We start from the raw sequence: 24,021 nt of genomic DNA, 5'->3' as shown, positions 1-24,021 counted from the left end.
ACCTCAGTAGAGAGACAGGCATTCAGGAACTTCTCCCCCTCAGGGGCCAGACCCATAATTTCCACATCTCCGGCCGGGGGTGAAATATCGTGCCCCCGGCCTGAGTTAGAAGGTCCCTCCTGACGGGAATCTCCCACGGGGGGCCGTCCAGGAGGACAATTAGGTCCAAAAACCAAACTCGGGCCGGCCAGCACGGGGCTACCAACAAGACTTGGTCCCCACCCTGGCGAATTTTCTCTAGAACTCCCGGGAGCAGAGCGATCAGGGGAAATCCGTACAGCCGAAGCCTCGGCCACAGCTGTACCATGGCATCCAGTCCCAGAGGGGCTGGATAAGTGAGGGAAAACCAGAAGGGACAAAACAGGTCCACGTTAATTCCAGATTAACTGCACCGTCTCGGGGTGCAGTCTCCATTCCCCGGGCCTCAGCCCCTGACTTGACAGAATGTCTGCTCCCACATTTAGATGGCCAGGAAAATAGATTGCTCTCAGCGATATGCAGCAGGCCAAAATGTATCACATTGGACGCTGCCGCCATGAGCCTCTGGAACTGTTTTACAGTGATGCGTTGGCCTAGCTTTATTCTAGACACCATGGCCAATCGACTCGATACGTGCAGGAGACAATTGTGCCCGCATCGTGACCGAGTCCATACTACTCCTAAATATGTCGTCCTTTGGACAGGAGTGAGCTCGCTCTTTTTCACGTTGAGCCTCAGCCCCAAACACCTCATGTGGTCAAGCACAACATCTCGATGCCCTGCTGCCATTTCCTGAGACTGAGCTAGTATCAACCGAGAGAATCCTCACTTGGGCCCATAAGAGAGTCTGATGCGCCAGTCTACACAGAGGGCGCAATCTCAGACCCCCTTGATGGTTTATATACGAGACCACCAACGTATTGTCTGTTCTTACCAGAACATTATGGCCTCTGATGTCTGGGAGAAAGTGCCTTAAGGCTAGCAGAACCGCTAAAATCTCTAGACAGTTTATGTGCCAGGATAGATAATGTTCCTTCCACAGACCCTGGATTGACCGGCCCTCCATCACCACCACCCACCCTATGCAGGACACATCTGTCGACAATATCTTGCGCTGACATGGTGCTCCGAACACAGGACCTTGGGCTAAGAACCAAACTTTCTTCCACATGGCCAAGGAACGAAGGCACCTGTGCATAACCTTAATCATGTGAAAAGGTAATCATGTGGGTAATCACATAATACAAATGTGCCCCTCGGGGAGAACCCCCTTGTTCTGAGCCACCACTGTAGCTGTCTCATATGCAGCAGGCCAAAAGGTATCACATTGGACGCTGCCGCCATGAGCCTCTGGAACTGTTTTACAGTGATGCGTTGGCCTAGCTTTATTCTAGACACCATGGCCAATCGACTCGATACGTGCAGGAAACAATTGTGCCCGCATCGTGACCGGGTCCATACTACTCCTAAATATGTCGTCCTTTGGACAGGAGTGAACTCGCTCTTTTTCACGTTGGCCTCAGCCCCAAACACCTCATGTGGTCAAGCACAACATCTCGATGCCGTGCTGCCATTTCCTGAGACTGAGCTAGTATCAACCAGTCATCTACATAGTTGAGAACTCTTATACCCTGCAGTCTGAGTGGCACCAGGGCTGCGTCCATGCATTTCGTGATGGTGCATGGGGATAATGCTAGGCCAAACGGAAGAACCTGATATTGGTACGTTTTGCCCCCGAAAGCGAACCTCAGGAACTTCCTGTGTTCCAGAAGGATGGAGATATGGAAATACACATATTTTAGATCTATCGTGACAAACCAGTCCTCAAACTTGATTTGGCTCACGATAATGGGAAACATTAGCATCTTGAACTTGAATCTCCTCAGAGATTGGTTCAAGTGTCAAAGATCTATAATGGGACGTAACCCTCCATCCTTTTTTGGAACTATAAAATACCGGCTGTATAACCCGGTCTTTCTCTATGCAGGAGGAATGAGATCTATGACCTCCTTCGCCTCTCGAGGCTGGTGTTCGGTGTACCCCATAGGAAAATATAGAGGGAACCAGTGGCAAATTGGTCTTCTGGGTTTTAACGTCATCCCTGCAGCATTCTATAATTTAGTATTGGACCTTTATTTTTTTTGGTCTTAAGTAACTGAATTGGTCGAGGCAAATTTATGGTGAAATTATTGTCTTTCCACTTCCGTATTATGGCCCCAAAAGTGCTCACTGGACCATTCAGAAGCTTAGAATGGCGCCTATAACCAATGCCATCATTATGTTTTGCAACAATTAGGTTGCGAAGGTCTTGAGACAACTCTTTGCTTTTACCCATCATGAGATGTGTCTTGTGTGACACCTTGGCAATGAGACTTTTTGTAGGCCATCATTTGGGACTGAACCAGCTGTTATTAATTTCCACTGACGGGGCTGGATTGCTTTTTAATTACTGTAAGTTTTCAGCTGTTGTCTTGGCTTTCCATGCCTTTTTGCGCCTCCCTTTCTTCATGTGTTCAATACTTTTTCCCTCTGTAATTTCACATTATTACACATAACTTAATTTCTGGACTTGTTTTTGTTTGTTTCTTTTTATGTGTGGCTTACATGGGTTGTTACCAACATCTGGGTGAAAATTTCATGTCAATAGCACCTTTGGAAATATATTTACTGAGAAAAATGATGACGTATTCAATACTTATTTCCCCCGCTGTAAGTATTTGATACATCAGAAAGATTTTCAGATTATACATTTCCTGTTCTTCTTGACCAGGTTTGCACACACTGCAGCAGGGATTTTGGCCCACTCCTCCATAAAGACCTTCTCCAGATCCTTCAGGTTTCGGGGCTGTCGCTGGGCAATACGGACTTTCAGCTCTTTCCAAAGATTTTATATTGGGTTCAGGTCTGGAGACTGGCTAGGCCACTCCAGGACCTTGAGATGCTTCTTACGGAGCCACTCCTTAGTTGCCCTGGCTGTGTGTTTTGGGTCGTTGTCATGCTGGAAGACCCAGCCACGACCCATCTTCAATGCTCTTACTGAGAGAAGAAGGATGTTGGCCAAGATCTTGCGATACATGGCCCCATCCATCCTCCCCTCAATACGGTGCAGTCGTCTTGTCCCCTTTGCAGAAAAGCATCCCCAAAGAATGAAGTTTCCACCTCCATGCTTCACGTTGGGATGGTGTTCTTGGGGTTGTACTTATCCTTCTTCTTCCTCCAAACATGGCGAGTGGAGTTTAGACCAAAAAGCTCTATATTTGTCTCATCAGACCACATGACCTTCTCCCATTCCTCCTCTGGTTCATCCAGATGGTCAATGGCAAACTTCAGACGGGCCTGGACATGCGCTGGCTTGAGCAGGGGGACCTTGAGTGAACCATGACGGCGTAGTGTGTTACTAATGGTTTTCTTTGAGACTGGAGTCCCAGCTCTCTTCAGGTCATTGACCAGGTCCTGCCGTGTTGTTCTGGGCTGATCCCTCACCTACCTCATGATCATTGATGCCCCACGAGGTGAGATCTTGCATGGTGCCCCAGACCGAGGGAGATTGACTGTCATCTTGAACTTCTTCCATTTTCTAATAATTGCGCCAACAGTTGTTGCCTTCTCACCAAGCTGCTTGCCTATTGTCCTGTAGCCCATCCCAGCCTTGTGCCGGTCAAGAATTTTATCCCTGATGTCCTTACACAGCTCTCTGGTCTTGGCCATTGTGGAGAGGTTGGAGTCTGCTTGATTGAGTGTGTGGACAGGTGTCTTTTATACAGGTAACGAGTTCAAACAGGTGCAGTTAATACAGGTAATGAGTGGAGAACAGGAGGGCTTCTTAAAGAAAAACGAACAGGTCTGTGAGAGCCGGAATTCTTACTGGTTGGTAGGTGATCAAATACTTATGTCATGCAATAAAATGCAAATTAATTATTTAAAAATCATACAATGTGATTTTCGGGATTTTTGCTTTAGATTCCGTCTCTCACAGTTGAAGTGTACCTATGATAAAAATTACAGACCTCTACATGCTTTGTAAGTAGGAAAACCTGCAAAATCAGAAGTGTATCAAATACTTGTTCTCCCCACTGTATATACCAGGGGTGCCCAATCCTGCTCCTGCCGATCGACTGTCCTGCACAGTTCATCTCCAACCCTAATCAAACACACCTGCCTTTAATTTTCAAGTGATCCTGACGTGCTCTGAAGACCTTAATTGGTTGCTTCAGGTGTGTTTGATTAGGGTTGGAGATGAACTGTGCAGGACAGTCGATCGCCAGGAGCAGGATTGGGCACCCCTGGTATATACTGTATATATATATATATATATATATATATATATATATATATATATATATACACACACACATACATATATACTGTATATATATATATATATATATACACACACACACACATACATTATATATATATATATATATATATATATATATATACACACACACACACACACACACACACATATATATATATATATATATATATATATATATATATATATTTACTTAAAAATATTTGTTTATTGTCATTGTTTTATACATTCATAGGTTTCTAAAATACCCTGGAACCTGTGGAGTGTGAACGAACATTATTTTACAGTTGTAAAATAAAAAAATAAAAAAAAGAATAATACTTCAATGCTGATGATAATGTTTAGCAAACTTGTCATTATCCCCTGACAGGTCTTATAATGTTATTCATAAAGGCATGAAAGATATAAATTTACCTCAGTGCAGCACACTGACTCTGGGTAGTTTGATATATGTCCTGATACTATAATCTCCTCTCACCCTGCCACTGCCTTCCAGCCTTTTGTTTCTCATCAGTTTTTTTCTTTGTGGTAAAATGAGGCATTTAGAAGAACGGGGAGGCAGCAGCGTGCTTTCAATCTCCTGCTAGAAAGTGACCGGATACATCTAGGAACACTGCGGCGGGGATGAGATATCAGCACGCGGCTTAAGATGCTACACGCACTGATAAAAGTGGCTGAGATGGATGAACCTAAAATCGCTGGCTACACATCACATTAAGTTGGCAGGGGTCCACAGAGGAGTATTCTAAAACGGCACAGATCGGTATGATAGAGACAACATGGAGGAAATGCATCTTGGGGCTGAGGGGGGATTCATTGCTTTTAAAATGGTTTAAAAATGGTTTCTATCAGCAGACGTCTAAGATGACTGACTCTCCTTTGAGATCTGTCATCATTTCACCACTTGGAAACTGACTGTGAAAAAGGAATATAGCTTGTGCAGCCCCTGACAAGTGCCCACACGCAATCATCAAGATACTGTAATGCATATGAAAAGCAATATGCTTATAATAACACACACATAAAAAAACACAGTTGAATCTGTCAGTGATGGTCCTCTGTTTGGAATACAGCTTGTTTCTGACTGTATTTGGCCTCCCTGGCAGTAAATTAACCTTTTCAGCAAACGGCTCTGAACTGACTAGCATGTCAATATGCAAGCTCAATAGCTTAAAAGCACCTATTATTACCATTGATTTCTGTTTGTCAGATCCAGCTTAGGATTGATCATTAAAGCTTTGATTTTTCTGCTCGTCTTGCATTGAAAGTGCACACTTCAAGACTCCATAATAGAATTTATACAACCCAAATAAAGGTCTTCTATCAGGGGAGTTGTGGGGGTCTATCAATTGCAAACGAGCCCTGGGCAAATGAAAATACAATTAGGCTTGAGTGTGAGTTTAATTATCTTTTAATTATTAAGTACACATTAACCTTGGGTAATGGAATTGCTTTGTGAGAGAGATAACGACACTACCTTTGACTCGATAATTGATTAATTGACTTCCTCTTCAAACAGCATCAATGAAAACCCCAAGTGAATGGCAAGCATTAATTTCTGTGTCATGGATCTCTTAACCTTGCAACGCCCATAGCTCAAACACTGTATTTATATATTCATTTGCTTGTTTGTATAATCTATATATTGTTTATTATTTATTATTGAAAGTTATTATACAGTGTAACCAACACAAAAAGTCAAGTCACTCCAAAATTAAATTAAAGCGGTTTCCTAGATCACATAAAAACAATATATATATGTAGAAGAATGTAAAACAAACAAATGGGGCAAATATCACAAAGGTTGAATACTATAATTTTAGAATCTCACCTACTCATATGATTAGTTTCATTAATTATAATACTGATTCTTTTGCAAGATATCTGAAGGTGTTGAAATCTCATTCTGAACATGCAGTCTGGATTACAAAAAAGGACATGAAAAATGTCTCATTTAGCTCTGTGTAAAGTCAGACATAGGCTACATCAATATGCCTTTAGGCCATTTCCTGTTTAATTTCTCTTTTGTCTTATTTTGCTTTCATTATCCCAGACTGTTTTACAACCTAGACTCAGATACAATCTCTATTCTGATGACTTTATTTCCGAATGAAAAAAAAAAAGGAAGAGCAAATAAAAACCTTGTTTCTCATAAGAGAAACAAAAAGGAGAGGAAGGGAAAAATAGTGAGCGAGTGATACGAGAGAAAGAGTGTGAGATTGTGAGACAGGAAAATGTCATCTACCCTTAACAAAGAAAGTAAGTAAGAGGGACAGTGGATAGAGAGATGGAGAAAGATACTGTTCAAATCTAACATCTAGAAGCTGCAACACAAAAGGTGGACAGTGATGAAAGACTGCATTTATGGCCTGTGTATGGCCCAACAAAAAAAAAGGCTTCTCTTCCATCATGCACCAGCAAAGGACAAAGGGAACAAGAGCAGGCCAGGCCAACGGGACCTGTGACATTAGGGTCACTATGGACAGTCCAGAACAACACTACATTATGGCCTACTTCCACCCTGAAGCCTTCTGCACAAAGAAATCTCTACATTCTTTTGTTAGTATGACTCCAGTACAAGAAACATCCCAAGAAAACACCAAAGGGACACGTTTGACATTTCGTTCTGTCTGTTATCAAGGTTCTCCTCCTTAGTGACAACTGGAATGGCCACAGCCAAAGTTTCCTTTAAGAAACACAACATAATGGGGGGAATTCCCTCATAACTGTGATATTCATGCACACTGTCTGCATTGTTTTAGCACACAATTCGCTACAAGAATTATGCAAATACATTATTAGTGCAAAAACATCCAAAACTTTTGCTGAATGCAATTTGCATGGAGCATTTCCTCATCTTGCTGAGCTTTGTAAAAATTGCAATCTAAAACAAGCCTAATTTGCATAGAAAGAAGGTATGCTGTCTTCAATTAAATACTCATTTAGCACCCGGTTAAACTGGATTTCAAGTGCTTACTTAAAGGCACTTACACATTCAGGCACTTGTATTCAGCACAAATCAAACAGATTGTTCAATGTTCAATTTATTGTATTACCTGAAAAGCATCGAACTGTTCTTGAGAGCAAACATAGGATGTGTCAAGGCCGACCAGGCATGTAAATGAGAATCAACAGCAATTTTTCACTGTCTGTAAAGCAGAGGCTGCGTTCAATTTTGATGTCAAACTCAACACTGAATCTTGGATCAACACTATGAGGAAAGCCATCAGCATGACTGGTGTCTGAAGCACGAGTAAACACACTCCAGTTTCATTTGCTGGCGACAGCCCGTGATGTCATAAGCGGAGTGCCCGGAAGTATAAAAGGGCGCCCATGGCACACGCCATCAACCTTTTTTGTCTTCAGGAGACGCTTGTTTGTATGTGCTTGTAAGGCAAAAGCTACTGGTGGAGCATGTTCGACTCCTCAAGGTAGCTGGATGTGCTCATTATGGTGCATGCGCAAGACTGAAAAAGACTGATAAGCTTTGTTCTTTCTTGATTCTCTCCGGAGGGAGCATGGGAGGAGTCTGACATGAAGTCCTTTTACTTACGTGACTCCTGATGCTATCTATAATACTGTCATGTCAGTTTATAATATCAAAAAAGGACAGAAACTGTTTAATGTGGAATATTTAACATTTAAGATATTAATATATTTAAGAGAGTTGAGGCGGATGCTATTGATAAATCCACACCCTCTGCTGTCCACACACAGATGAAGGTTGTACTATCTCCTGAGACAGATCTAGCCATCCGTGCTACAAAGGGTTGGTTGATAGTTGCCACAGAGATGCATCTGTAATGAGAAGAAAGAGAAATTCTGTATCCTTGATGCTTTGATTTCAGAGTTTTCCAGGAGATACATCCCTCATGTCCCTCATTCTTTATGGACCTGCATATAGGCACACATTATGGACTACTTTAAGGGCATGAGTCACTTTTATAGTCCAGAGCAATGCTGTGGTTCAGTATGCACCTCTGAGACCTAGGTCCAGGGCCAGATTGATAGATTGTAGAGATCCTTGATGTTTGGACACTATATTACCATCATGGCTCCCTCCTGTGGAGAGCAACCATGCCAAATTGGCACATAACTTGAAACGAGTCTTTCTGTCGCCTGTTTCATACAGTATGCGCACTATGTAGTGCTTGATTGGAATACATGTATACCAGCACATTTTCTGCAAAGATACTTCAGTTTAGATAGGAGAATGGGGACATCTCTGAGGACATCCTGCTCCCTTCACATGCCCCACAAAGTAAGAATGGCATGGTTCAGTGGCTGTGGGTGGAGTTTGACTGTGTCTCCACTCTGATACCCTGAGATATCTTGTTTCCCAGTGTTGAGCTATATTTTCCCCTATGTTAGGATTTAAAGGTGTCATAAAATGCCATTTTTGTACAAGCTAATATGATTCTTTAGGGTCTAAATTAAAAGTTTGTAATATACTTTAATTAAAAATTCTCATTAGTATTGTAAGAAAACACTCATTTTACCTGGACAAAAACAGCTCTGTTTTCAGCACGCATGTGTCTTTAAATTATAATGAGCTTTGCTCACCCCGCCCCTCTGTTCTGTGCGTACACCGTTTGTTATAACCATAACACAATAACAATAATGCGTTGTTCATTATAAACGTGGGATTATGAATTATATTGAGAACGTCGTACATAGAAAACATGCCGTAATGTACCCTGAGTGTAAACAGCCGCATTCATTGTGAAGCGTGCAGCAAGAGATTTGCAAAGATTAATATAAAGATTAATATAAAGGTCAATAAAACGTTACACTCACTTCAGTTCTTCTGGAGGTGCAGCAGGAACACGAATAGTTGGTACCGATCCTTTTTTCTGGAGCAGCTTCTTAGCAAAACCAGCTTTATACTGCCCCTTGTTTGTAAAGCAGTCTGGTGGGGAATATTCCCTTCGAAAACAAACTCAGCCACTGCGTCTTCAGCGGTTCGGATTTAGGAACATCAAAATGACTGCTGTGTTCGTTTACACCCAAGAACAGAACACCACAATCGCTTAATTCTCAGTGCTCCAGCTATCAACAATGACGCGCCGGTCCGCGCGGGCTATGATTGACAGCTCGCTCACGAGCGAGGGCGGGTCTGTGTTGAAACGCTGCTGTCAATCAACAATCGTGGGAGGGGCGTCGATTTTGTGACGTCACAAAATCGAACGGCTTGATTTTAGTTGGGGGAAAACATATAAGAAGATTAAAAAAAAAAACACTGGATGGATTTTTATCATTTTATGATGGTTGTTTACATGCACTGCCAACACACATTTCAGTGCAATCAACTTGTAAAAGTGCATGTACCATTATATGACCCCTTTAAAGTAAAATTGCATGCTCCCCTGCGGATGGTTGCTTGGGAGATACCCCCTTAGAGTTGATTCAGGGTGAATGGAGTATGTAGGGCAATTATTTCCCCCTACTTCATTTACCTCAATCCCCAACCATTGTTGGGCCTTGAAGTTGGGATATATGTCAGGGTTGAGCTGCTTAATTGAGCTGCTTAATTGGGATATATGTCAGGGTTGAGCTGCTTAATTCTCAGTGATCCCCCAATGTACTGAGATTTTTTCTGTAGGGCATAGCTCCCCTACTTCCTCCTTGGGGTTTGGAGTATGTGAATGAGAGTTATTGACAACCTGTAGCTTGCCTTTCTCTTGTTTGCCTGCCTGTCTGAGTAATGACAAGGGACATATTTCCCCTTTGGATGGCAAACTAATCTGTAGAGTCAAGGTATCCTATGTCCACTATGTTTGTGCATATTCTCAGCTAGTGAGGCAGGCATCCCCACGGCATGGCGGAGTGGGTAATTTTACCCATAGCGCTGATCCAAGACACAGTGTTGAGTTCCACAAGTTACAACTGTAACCATGGTTTACTGAGAAGGGGAAAGAGGCACTGCATCTCTTTGCCACGTCATTTGGTCTGCCTGCACATCTCCTTCAGACAATGAAGTTGATGACGTGTGCTACGGGTGCTCTTATACTTCCGGACACTCCGCTTATGACGTCACGGGCTGTCACCAGCTAATGAAATTAGAGTGTGTTTACACGTGCTTTAGACACCGGTCATCGATGTGGGTGTTACACTCAAAAGTGGAGGCAGATGAACGTGAGCTTGCAGGGGTTTAAGTGGACTAAATGATTGAAAAAGTCTGTTTCACTGGAAGGCCCAGTTATGACATTTTGATTAAACATTACAAGGTCAAAACATTTTTAAAAAATAAAAACACTTGCATGGATTAAATGGTTCACAATAATATCTATGACATGCATTTAGAATATATTTACGGTCAATTTTCATTTCATGCTCACCTTAAATGTACTGATTACTACCATAAAGATACATGTGGTAAAAAATAAAAAAGCCACAAGATTAAGTGGCCTGTCCATAAAACTTGGCCAACGCTGATGTATAGACGTAACCATAAACACAAAAACAAAACACCTTCAGTGTAACATTAAAATAACTAAAATAATTAAATAAACATTACCAAAACAAAACAGAAAATGTTGCATAAATCATTCTAAAGATAGCAAAATAGGTAACCAAATTGAGAAGAAACAAAAATTGTATATAAATTATAATCAAATGTGATTTGTCATGCAGGGACTTATGGGAAATGATAGGGTAGTTTTATTTGCAAAACCCATAAACTGAAAGCAGATTTTCACATACTATATAGGGCTAGTGGTGGAATCAGAGATGTAAATTGCTGATGTTATATGTCAGTAGAGATAAATTCAATTCAGTCAGCTTACTTAGTAAGTGTATTAACCTGATTTCTGCATCATGCTAACAACCATCCAAAGATTTTTTAAATTACTGGCACACCTGTTTGATTATGCTGTCTCAAAGAAAATATACTGGAAAAAATCAACGCTGTCATGCACTTACATTCCCTGCTAAAAAATAATATCAGTGAATCACATCATGAAAACAGATTTGTGTAGAGCACATCAGTCACTTTTAGATCAGGACTGTGAGAGTGAAATGCTGCAGCTTTAAATAGCTAAGGCTGAGTAGAACAGAAGGAAAGCTTGCTTGTGTTAATAGAGATGTTCTCAGGATGTGGGCGAGAGTTAAAATCATGCTTTGTATGTAGTGTCAGTTGCAATGATGAAAACAAAAGTTCCTCTAAATCAGTGGGAGCTCCTGTTTTTTTTTATTATTATTATTTTTCTGCCAATTAGAAGTAACACTCTATGAACTCAATCAAGAACCACTGAATCAGCCGCAGATATCAGAGAGCACATGCTGGTGTTACATTATCAGACTAGTACTATGGTGTTAAAAACCCATTTAAGCCCACCGACAACTATAGTTGCCGCAGTGTATAGTTGTCATTTTCCTTTTGTAAGTATTTTTTAGATGTTATCCTTGCTATGTCTCAATGACATGCAAGCAAACAACCAAATAAAGGATTTCAAGAAAAAAAATAGGCATTCACTTGCTTCCTGTCACATGAGGCTGTCAACTTCCTACCCCTACTTCCAGGAAGCATGGCGAAGGCAAACCCTCCCAAAGAAAGGTCATTTTCATGTTACTAATAAGTATTTTTAATTGACATATATATATATATAAATAAATAATCATGAAGGTCTCTAGAATCATCCAAACAAAACAAATCTTACAAGAGATCTATAGTTTTTTGTATACTTAGTCAAAAGTCCAAATGGCAAATGGCAAATGCCTTGTAAGTACATATCTCAGAGACCCCAGGCATCAAAATGAAATTTTGTAACAAATATATATATACAAATGTAATTTTACTCCGTTTATTAATGTTTTTACTCCACATTCGGACAATTTTACTCCATCAAATTGATATATAATAATAAAATAATATTTTTCTTAAATAGGTTTTTATAAAAATAAAAATAATAATAAAATTTAAAATTCACCTTATTCCCACATTTCCAAATTTCATTCATTGGGATAACATGGATAATTTGACTTATTAATCAAGTAATTTGACTAATTAATCTTAATTTTAGTGTAAGATTGTTTTGCCCATATTTTGGAAAATGCAGTTTTAAAAGTAAATTTAAAAAAAAAAAAATCACTTTAACCAGTAGATGGCTGCAGAGCTCTAAACGTACTAAAAGTTTAAAACTAAAAGTCATCTTTTGACAAGTTATTCCAGTTAGATTCATATCTACAAATTATAAAATCACAATTATAACAATAGAAGTTACTTTTTGTCAAAGTTTAGCAGTTTTTGTACTGGAAAAAAAAAATCAGTTTTTCAATAATGTTACATTATGATTAGAAACAAACCTGATCAGGATGTTACAAAGAGAAAAGTTGGAGTCTTTAGAGTTCATCATTTATTTCAAACATCCATTTTCCATATGATTCTATTGTTTCTGATTTTGAGGATGATTGACAAAATTCATTTGATTCTAATCGTAATATAACATTATTGAAAAACATTTTTTTTTCCAGTACAGAAAATGCCTAAACTTTGACAGAAAGTAACTTTTATTGTTATAATTGTGATTTCATAATATGTAGATATGAATACACAGCCTGATCTCACACACGAAACGTACATATTTAGACATGTATGCATAAATAAAAATACGTACAAATATGTACGTCGGTAGAGTTGTTCATACGTAAATAATTTACGTTTTTTTGCTGTTTATACGTAAATATTTTACGTTTTAGAGCTGTAAATACGTCAGTATTATACGTTTCTGTGTGTATAAAACGTAAGTAAATGTACGTATGGTAGAATTACACTTTACGTAAAAATACACACGTATTCTCATGAGATCACGTTGCAGCACAACTGGAAAACCTTGTGAAAAGATGTATTTCAGTTAGTCAAATAGTAAATAGTGGAGCTCTGCAGCCATCTACTTTAAAGTGATAATTTGTTACTTTTAAACTGCATTTTCCAAAAGATGGGCAAAAATCTTTCACTAAACCATGTCAAATTATCTATGTTATCCCCATGAATGAAAGTTAGAAATGTGGGTCAAAAAGACCCTGAACAGCACACAGGGGTTAAAAAAAAAATGGATTTGTTGTTTATTGTGTTTTCATATTCAAGATATTATAAGATAGATGCAGTTTTTTTTTGGGTTCGCATCAAATGTTCTTCAACTTTTATACATAATAAATTTGTTTATGTATAAAGATTGATCTGCTGAAAGCAGTGATTTTGAGATAGATGCCAAATGTTCTCCTCCTATTGATATTTGACATTGAGGGGGTGCATACAACATATTTGCCCACTGGCAACTATAGTTGCCGCACATTCAAATACGATTTTCAAGAAAAAAAAAAAAAAAAACCTGGGGAAAATAAATGCAGAACATGTTCACATAGGACACTATTAACACAACTATATGCATGAAACCATTCAGAAAAATTTGGGCACAAAAGGCTTAACATGTGTTGTATGGACTGGAATCCAGGGAATGCAGTCCGGGCCAGTTGAAAACTATATGTAAAGGCCCCAATATACTGGCTGCAAAGTCCTTTTTTTACACTATACTTTTCATTCCATTGATGAAAAATTCATTCCAATCAAAAAATGTGGGAGACTAGAAACGCAAAAGTTTGGTGAACTCTGATCTGCAAATCTGTATCACGTAAAGACGCATGGCTAATAGATGATCAATATGTCCCAGTGTGGCCTCTTAGCTGAATTATAAGAATGCAAACTTTTTGCAGTAAAGTGAAGTAGACTGTGTGTGTGTATATATATACACCACTATATTATTTGTTAAATGTTGAATTTATGTTTTTAAAAAAGATGCCACAGAGTGTGGCATCATATCACATTGCATTGTCCATGGAAATTTTGTGTGCTCAAAGTCTAGCATGACCGCAATTTAAAGAGAAGTTTGAAATACGTTTGTAGCGATATACCGTACTGTTAGTGAACATCCTGATGCTGCCCACACTGTTGGGAGCAGCGTTTAGATATGTAAATATGTTTTGTGTGCTTTCCTATCAATAACAAAATAAACACAACAAAAATTACAGTGGTGAGAAAACAGCAGTTAAGAAGCATCTAATCATAGCCATGTGGACATCTTTGCAAAAGCTCTGCTTTAAAGTGTTAAATATGAATAAAACAGTGCCAGTATTGCTTACAGTTATAATTACAACATCAGTTTCTACTCTAAAGCAGCTCTCCAATGTGATCATATTTTACTCAAGTCTGACCGCGATGGACTGAAAAGAAGAAATGGATCGGAGAAAATTTCAGTCTCAGAGCTCACCTATACTAAGTATGGATCAATGATAGTTTGAAGGTGTTTATAGGCCAATATTTTCAGAAACTTCACTTTGGCAATCTGTTTCAAACTATCTCCAAACATACTTTGTTTTAGCCTAAATTTGTTCTAAATGATGTCACACAAGTTTATTCTTTGATTTTGTCTGAAGTATTTCAGAGCCATAAAGTGGAAGCATAATCCAAACAAATGTATAACATTTTATAAAAAAAGTATACAACTACAGTATATACTGTAATCAGGATAATAATCAGGAGTTGTTATATTTATCTTTTTGTAAATGTAAAAGTATTTTAATCTATAAATCTTTTTTTCTTATTTTTTTATAGGTATAACAAAGCAAAATCATATATGCCCTTGAACCTGCTCTGCGTGGGGTGGTTGAACTCACTGGTATAAAACATCGACCAACTGAGCTTGAATGGTTGAGGTCCAGATTCTGTTGTGATCTATCACTAAATACCAGATCTGTCCTACTGAAGGTCACTGAAAGTCCCATTACAGATAAGGAATTAACACTCAAAAGTGTGGCTTTCTGTCTCATCTTGACACAACTTCTAAAACACCATGTATTAATCATTCACGTCCCAGTGCTGTGCTCTCTTTGAAAAGAGACGGACAGGCCTTTTTAGAAAAGGTCAACCTTTCAAATGGCCGACCGGGAACGAGAGAGCATTAAGAGATCATTAATCACTCTTTGATTGACACAGAAGTCTTTGTATCGTAACTACAGCAATGTAACCATGCTGACTGTTTTTTTAATTACACTCATTTAAAATGAATTGACCATCTTTGATGATTGTCACAGCTTTTTCATCTTGAAAAGGAGAGCAGGACCAGAGCAAAGCTAAATGAGATCAAAATAAATAAATAATTAAGCCTAACTTCTTACAGCAAAAACTTATTTTGTCAAAAGATATTTGCACTTGTGACTTTTTTAATTATTTATATATAGTACAATTCAAAAGTATCGGGTAAGAAATAACAATAATAATAATAATTTTAAAAGAAATTGATGCCTGTATTCAGCAAGGATGCATTTTGACAAAAAAGTGGCAGTAAATAAATGTAAATGTATGATGTTATAAGTTTTATATTTCAAATAATTATTATTTTTTTTATATTGATCAGAGAATCCTGAAAATCATGTATCATGGTTTTCACTAAAATTTTAAGCCTCATAATAATAAGAAATATTTATTTAGCACCAAATAAACACATTAGAGTGGTTTCTGAAGGATCATGTGACACTGTTAACAGGAGCAATGAGTGTTAAAAGTTCAGCTTTGCCATCAAAGGAATAAGTGACATTCTAAAATAGTTTAAAACAGAAAACCAAAAATCGTAATAATATTTCACAATATTAATGTTTTATTGTATTTTGATCAAATAAATGATGCCTTAGTGAAAATAAGAGACTTCATTTAAAAACAATAAAAAAATCTATATTTAAATGTGAATTTTTTTTTTTTTTTCACAGTATAGTGGACAGAGTGGAAAGATTTATAGTGCATGTTTTATATTATATTATATTATATTATATTATATTATATTATATTATATTATATTATATTATATTATATTATATTATATTATATTATATTATATTATATTAACGGCTTGTAGGTGGTTGTTGATGGCACAAGACGACGATGAAGATAACGATAATATTTATTTAAACAGAAACAGGCAGAACAGACACAACCACGTTCACACATACGAGAACCGACAAAGGACTGAAAAGAACAGGGAGTATAAATACACAGAAGGAAACTAATTAGACAGGTGAAGAAGGTAAACTAATTAGGGACAAACGAGCACAGGTGCGGACAATCCATGACAAGGTGAAGACGTGGTGGTGGCTATTATAATATTATTATATTATATTATATTATATTATATTATATTATATTATATTATATTATATTATATTATATTATATTATATTATATTATATTATATTATATTATATTATATCACTGAACTGTTGATGGGGGTTAGCATGAGCATTATATAATACTTTCACAGTGTACACTACGTGAGGACACCAGGTCTCTGTGACACACACAGAATCTGCAGAGCTTACAGTGGAGGAGAGCCAATAGAATAGTCAACGAAACAATGGAACAGCACAAACTAACCTGTTCCTTCAAACAGAGAAGGTAGAGGGAGAGAGGCAGAGAGATAGGTAGAGAGATAGAACCCCATAGGATATGTCTGTGCCAGAGAAAACAAAACACACGCTGGTTTCCTAATGCTAGAAAACAAATTAAATGGCGGGTAAAGTCTCCCCAGACTGAAAAAGGTGTGTTCCATCTGGCTATGGGAGAAGAACGAAAAAGTATTTGATTAACATTGCATACCCTGACCTAACAGAGAGAACTAGGAAAATACAATATGGTAAATGCTAATAGAAGAGGTATGTGACCCAGGATATTATAGCATGAATTATTGATTTGATCGGAGGTATGCACCAGCCTCTTACTGCAGGAAAAAAGAAACCCCAAGTGGTGTTTACTGTTGAGACGAACTCACTTTCTTTGACATCATGAGCACCTGTGTAAGAGCAGAACTAATATGAAGATGTGCACAGCAACTCCATTGGGAAATCATTTTATAGGCTATAGGTCATTTTACACAACCTCAAATAAATAAATAAATGATAAAAAAGCCAGTCAGCCTCTGTGGGCTGACTGGTTCCTCCACTACAACACTTCCACTCTAGTACAGCTCAAGGCAGGACTAGTAGTTATAGTCAGAAAAAGGGCAGTGATTGAGCATCAATCATTCTGTTCTTTATCATGAAATTGATTTAATAATAGTAGCTCTACTATTAGAAGCTCTTTTTGGGCTGCGAGATCACACTTGGTTGCTTTATTCAAATTGCTTCTAGCCCTTTGACTGGTTTTAATGTCTTGGAAAATCCCTCTATAGTACTCACAAGAATGAAAGGAGGTGAAATTGAATTATTAAGACCTGTGTTAATAATTACCTTCTAAGAAATTCTCTGCATGTACATTTCGGATCACTAATGCCATCTCAGTGGCTTGTTTTTACTAAATTTAATTATAAGAAACTTTTTTTTCACACGAATCATGTGGATTGGATTAACCTGAGATAAGTAATGTTTGAATGGGTATGGTGGGAAATCTCTTTTTAAATAACTGTATGCAAGCCCATCCCCAGGCCTAAACCGAACGGACTGAGGGGTGGGGGTTGCCCGCTTCTCCTACCTCGTATGGCCCTGATGGTACGTTTACCTTATGTACATAGTGCAAGGGAAATTATTTTTAAGGTACAAAGTTCACAGGAAAATATTACTTACCCCATTCATTGGGTAGGTCTTCCAGCTTAGTTCTCCCAGCACAGCAGTAGTGTCCAAGAGAACGACTATAAAGGAAAAAAAGATGACAACTAGGTCAACTATAAAAGTCTCCAAAAGCACAATAAATCAATGTACCAGTTGCATAAACATAACTGCTATGTTATGTCTCAAAAATTGAGACCGTTTCTTAAGAACTAGTCTTACCAACTAGCAATTAGTTAGGGCTAATTGGGCTTACTTTTCGGATTCAGATTAGACCAATCTACCTTTTTATGTAACTGACTAAAGAAAAAAAAAAAGAAAAAATTACATGACTAATTTGTAAGACAACTGGCCACATATTAAAACACTATGGCCACATGAAAAACAGGTTTATGTAGAACATTTCATTAAAAAAAGAAAAAAATTATTACAGAATAATAATACTACATGCTAAAGAAACAGTTCACCAAAATTTAAAATTCAGTCTGCTCAGTGTTCAGTTGGAAATTTGAATGAACATAAAACAGAAAATGACAAAAATACACCACAAATGATCATAAACTAGGTCCATGGAACTTGTGCGCTATATTTAAAAACATATGAAGTCATAAGAAATAAGAAAGTCATACGAAATCAAAATATATTTTTTTAATTCATTTAATTTTGACATTTTCACTTCATGAAAATTCATGAGGTAACTTCGTTTTATTTGTGAAGAAACAGATAGTCAGATAGTTTCAATGAATCTGTTGAAAAAAAGCAGCCTAAATGATTAGTCAAAAACAAAACAAAACAAGCTATGGCGTATAGCTTCAGAAGATTTGGAATAAAAAGTGTATGTGTAGCGGAGGCCAGCTATAGTAAGAGCTGTGTGAGTAAACCTCACAACCTCACTCAAGAGGCGCACTAGCGACTGATGCGGCCCTATAGCGGCTGCGGCCTTTAGCGTACGCCAGTTCGAATTCCACTCGGACGTGTGCGAGTAGAACCGTAGGGGTTACATATGGACTACTTCTATGATAATTTTATGGTGATATTCTTTTTGAAGCTTAAGTCTCCAGTCTCCTTTCAATATGCATGGAAAAAAGTGGCAGTAAATTTTTCAAAAGAAAATAAAAAAATTAACAGATTCAAAACAGCGTGGGTATGAAAATAAATTTCAGCAAAAAAAAAACAAAAAAAAAACAAACAATAAGCAGCTAAAAAAAAAGCACCCAAACACAATTAAGTTGTTGATGCCAACTTAAAGCAATTGATTAAGATTCAAGAAATGAGACTTACAAGATTAAAGTACCAACAATCAGGCAGTGAGACTCTTAATGGATCCCTTGAGTCTGACATCATTAACAGATACAAAATACACTATGGCAAAAACCACAGCAGAAGAATACAAATATTACAAATACCACATTTAGTCTGCATGCTTATAAAATTTGCTCTTTGAAGCTAGTCACATCCACTGCCCCCAGCAGGTGATTCATCTGTTCAACAAAATAAAAAAATTGCTCACCCACATGTGCCAGTTTGATATGATGAATGTGCAATTTCCTTTGTCTCAACACCCAGGACTTAATTACAATGTCTATCAATAAGACTGTGTCATGGGCGTCATATTCTCATCACACAAAGTCTGGGTATGTGTCATTCTCTCTTCTACTTGGCCAAAATTCCATATTTAAAGTTTAAAACATATACTTCAACAGTAAGTATGTCTTTTGATTTTGGTCTGTGTACAAGTGATCATTATTCTCACTCAGCACAGCGGTCTGTGTGTAAGACAGCTTCTGAATATGTGTTGTAATACTGAGTTAATAATCAGCTTATCCGTCTGTGTTGTCAAAGAGTTAACGTAATGATCCTCGAAGAGTGCCTGTCTGTAGAGAGTCTGCAGACAGGCTGAGCACTACTGTTCGCCCTGATCAAATTTGCTTGACAATCCCTGATAATTCTGCCTGGAAGTGATGGATCTATTCTACTAACACACCCAAACAGAAAAATGTGAATTAGAGGATTAGGCACTTTGGCCACTCATTCTAAATCACATTACACCTCTGTCTAGACCCAGTGTCTCTGTCTTGAGTCATATTATCCCTAAAATTCCGCACTTACTTTCTCCCTTACAATGAAGGGAGATTAAACATGTCTGCAAGCATAACGGGACAGAATGATCAATTTGTAATGACTTTATTAAGAGATATTTACCAGATTAGGCCTAAAGCCAGTCAATGATGCACATTGAATTGGTGGAAGTTAGGTCTCAATTCTTGAATATGAATTAGACACGAGATATTTTTTGTCAAAACCACTTATTTGACATATAAAAAGGGCACCCACCCATGATCCTTTTAAAATCATTAAGAATTCATAATTGGGATACAACGCGGTTAAACTTTAACCCTTTCACACACACGTTTAAAATATTTAATGTTTTTTTTTTTTACGTGACCATTTTTTAAGAATGAATCACATTCTTCTTTCTATGGTGACACATAAAACCTGTACCGAGATGCTCGTTTTAGTTTTCATTTAATTTTTGCTTTATTCTTATTCAGCAAATTCATACGTAAACTAGTTAATATTATATTGTGATTCTCAAATGTGTAAATATGTCATTTGTTTTGGTTTGTCATTTGTGTCAAATAATTTAAATACATCTTTCAGTAGCATTTCATCATCTTGTCAGAGTCTGTTGGATATGATAGAAGTAAATTCATCCACTTCTCCCAAAAAACTAACATGAAAGTGAGTGGCTGGTGAACTGAAAGAAGAATAGAGTGAAGGTCATACTGTGTTTGATGTGATGATTATTATTATTATTATTATTTTATTATTATTATTATTATTATTACTTTTAGCATACATCACCATAACTGATGTTTCCTGGGGTCATCTGTGTTTTGGGTCTTTCAACTATCAGACACCCTCGCCCAGGCCACCCAGCCAGGGTTGATCAAGCCCTGACTTGTGTCCAGGTAACACTATCCCATCCACAACTCTCCGCTCCTGATCCATAGCCATCTTGAAGCAACTTCCGCTGCCTCAGTGGCAGACTTCAGGCCATTTTGTTTCCTGGCCCCCTTGATACCCAGCATATTATAGGCCCTCCTGAGTTACTGGGCTGCAAATCCTCTGCATCCCACCTCGATGTGTTCGCACCTTGCTCGCCAGCCGTTATTTCGACACTCTTGTACCAGCTCGCTGTACTTAGTTCTGTTCCTCTCACTGGCCTCCTCGATACGGTCCTCAGAGTATTTACTTGGAGGATTCTGAGATATGTACCATATCTGGCCTTAACGATGTTATAGCAACAGTTTCTGGAAACTTAAGCTGCTTTCCCAGGTCAACCTTCAGCTCCCAGTCCTGTGCTGATGTTAGCAGGCCAGATAAGGTGGTCCTAGCTGCTGGTGTTACCTTCTCCCCAACCCTGACAAAAGTGACACTGGGTGAAGGCGCTTACAGTGGGAAATTATGCTTGAGATGGTGTCTGCTATGGCCTTCAAGACATTGTCATGACACCAAAGATAGCGCCTCTCACTCAGTCCTTTTGGACAGCTGCTAAGGACATGTTCCAGGGTGCATTTCTTCAGGCACAAAAGGCAAGTTGGTTACCCTGCCTTCCCCCGCAAAACAAGTTTGACGGTCTTGTTAGTACACTGTAGACCGCCTGGATTAAGCCCAAGTAAATTTACGCTCTACTACTTGTTCCCACCTTGGCTTCCTGCTGCCACATCCCGACCATACTGCTGGCTCGCACTTCCTCGAGCAATGCCCGTATCTCATCCTGGAGCTGAGATCTTGTGTCCTTCCTCCATATCTTGCCGTAGCGAGATGACGTATTGCTACCCGGGTCTGTTCTTCCTTGAGCAACTTGCCCACCAACCTAGCCCACCAACGTGACTCAGCATCATCCACAACCTCAGATGCCTTCCATTTCCGCCCTGTCCTGACCTCAATGCTAGGTTCCTGAGAGACTTTTGGGTCACCGGACTCATGATATTACAGCACCTCCCTAGTACAATTCACCATGAATTCTTCATTTAGGCTGCTGAGGAGGAGTTTCAGTTTGTTGACTTTCCTGTATAAGGCGATGCTACACAGACTTTGAGGTAGTCCCAGCCACATCCTTAAGAACCTGCTGATTCTCTTTTTAAAGCCATCCACTGTGGTGATCAGGACCTCATAGATTAGAAGAGGCCAGATAATCATTGGTAGGATACCATGCTGATATATCCAAGCTTTGAATTTGCAAGGTAGGCCTGACTTGTCCACAGCAACTAGCCAGGCTTCTAGCTCTTGGTTGGTGGTTCGGATGGCTGTCGTGTCTCTCAGGCTGGTCAACAGTCGAATATCTTCCCCAGGCTCCTAACTGTTTTTTCCATAATGGATGATATCTGAGTGTTGCCAAGTGTAAAGAAGAACTTCTCAGTGACCTACCCTTTCTTCAACACCAGGGATCTGGATTTTGACGGCTTGAAGCTCATGCACGCCCAAGTCATCAGCTCATCAAGGCCCTTCAGGATCCACCTACTCCCTGGAACAGATGCTGTTGTCACTGTTAGGTCATTCATGAAAGCCCTAATCCGTGGTTGTCGGATCCCAGATTTTGAGAAGGGGCCTCTACAGTGCACCTCAGCAGACTTCACTAGCATATTCATGGCAAGTGCAAAAAGGATCACTGAAATGGTACATCTGGTGATAATTCCTTTCCTGAGCTCATGCCACTCCAAGACTGAGCAGTGAGATGGTACTGACTTGATCGATGTTCTTTGACTCTTCCTCCTTTTGAATCCACACCCCATCCATATACCTCCACTGGTAGGCTACCTTGTCCCTCCTCCAGATCACATTTAAGATCCTCCATAGCCTGTTGAGTAGCCCCAGACAGTTTTTTATAAACCCTATAAGGTACCCCGCTCTGCCTTGGGGCTGAGCTTGTTCTTGCTTTCTTGACCCCCTCCTGGGCCTCCTTCCAGCTGGGCTCCTTACTGTCAAATTCCACAGTTGGTGCTGGTGGAATGATCAAGGCCTTACAATGGCCAAAGTCCAGATCCCTGGCTTCATCACTAAGGGTTTCTCTAAGTTGGTGGTCAGTCTCATCTTTGGGGCAAGTAAGGTGGCCGCTCCACTTCTGCCCTAGCTGCTGTTTTGTAAGTCCAAATGGATTTGCTAGAAAGCCAGCTTGCTTCCTAGCTCTCTCTTTTCTTTGCCTCTTATGCCACTCAGCCCTCCTCAAGGCCACAAGCTTCTTGTGGAAGATGTTACACAGCTCTGCAAGAGGTCCATTCTACTCCTCTGTTTCTGCCTTGATTCTTCTGTTGTTCTTAATATAGGGGTGTTTCACTGCTCCCTTCTCCTCTAGCCAAAATCTCTCAGTTGCTAGGCTGATGATGATAATAGTAGTCATTGTCTGGAGGAGTTGATCAGCATCACCCTTGGTAGTTGCCTCCAAAATGGCAATGGCATCTTTGTCAAACTGGAGCCACTCCTTCTCCTTGTAAGTTTAGGGCCACTTAACCCATCAAATTTCAGATGCTCTGCATGGGTCTGGAGCTTGAGTCACCTGGAAGTTCAGAGCACTGTGGTTTGACTCCAGACCTTGCTCCTCCTGCGTCTCACTAGACACAGTTCCTGAGCACTGTGACTCTTGCAACATCTGCATGCATTTCATCTTGGCCAGATGGATCTTCAGGCCACGTAGGTTCTTGCACACCTTGCAGCACACACATTCCACACTTGTCATCGTATATCCGTTATCATGTTATCACATGGTGTCATATTAAGTTTGAAAAGTTATTATTTTGATTATTATTACCGCTTGCGTAGACATCAGTGTGTATTTTTAGAAATGATAAATGTTTTTGATAGTTTTCATGGTTTTAATTTTTGTAATTTTTGCCTTTATTATAATAGGACAGTAAGCAGACAGTAAGCAAAGCGGGAGAGAGAGGGGGGACGGGATCGGGAAAGCCAGGACTCGTACTCAGGTCGCCCGAAGCGCAACTGCATTATATGTTGGCGCACTGCCCACGAAGATGTCTCCGCCAACTCTTCTGTGTTAAACAGAATAAATATAGACCCATATTGATTAAATTAAATAATTTGTGTGAGAGGGGATTTTTGAAAAGGGACCTAGATCA

General features: G+C 39.1%; 1 protein-coding gene across 1 annotated transcript in view; it reads right to left on the bottom strand.

Moving 5' to 3' along the window:
• epha6 (eph receptor A6) overlaps positions 1 to 24,021 on the bottom strand; it is a gene marked incomplete at its 5' end in the record, with an annotated part of 162,168 nt that overhangs the window by 123,366 nt on the left and 14,781 nt on the right. The window contains one exon of the mRNA XM_081361272.1: positions 17,903 to 17,967. Within this exon, the coding sequence (XP_081217398.1) occupies positions 17,903 to 17,967 (65 nt within the window). The remainder of the gene's footprint in view (positions 1 to 17,902; positions 17,968 to 24,021) is intronic.

This window comes from Scardinius erythrophthalmus (genome assembly GCF_964197995.2).
Source record: "Scardinius erythrophthalmus genome assembly, chromosome: 3".
Classification (NCBI taxonomy): Eukaryota; Metazoa; Chordata; class Actinopteri; order Cypriniformes; family Leuciscidae; genus Scardinius; species Scardinius erythrophthalmus.
This window is presented reverse-complemented; position numbering and strand designations above follow the sequence as displayed.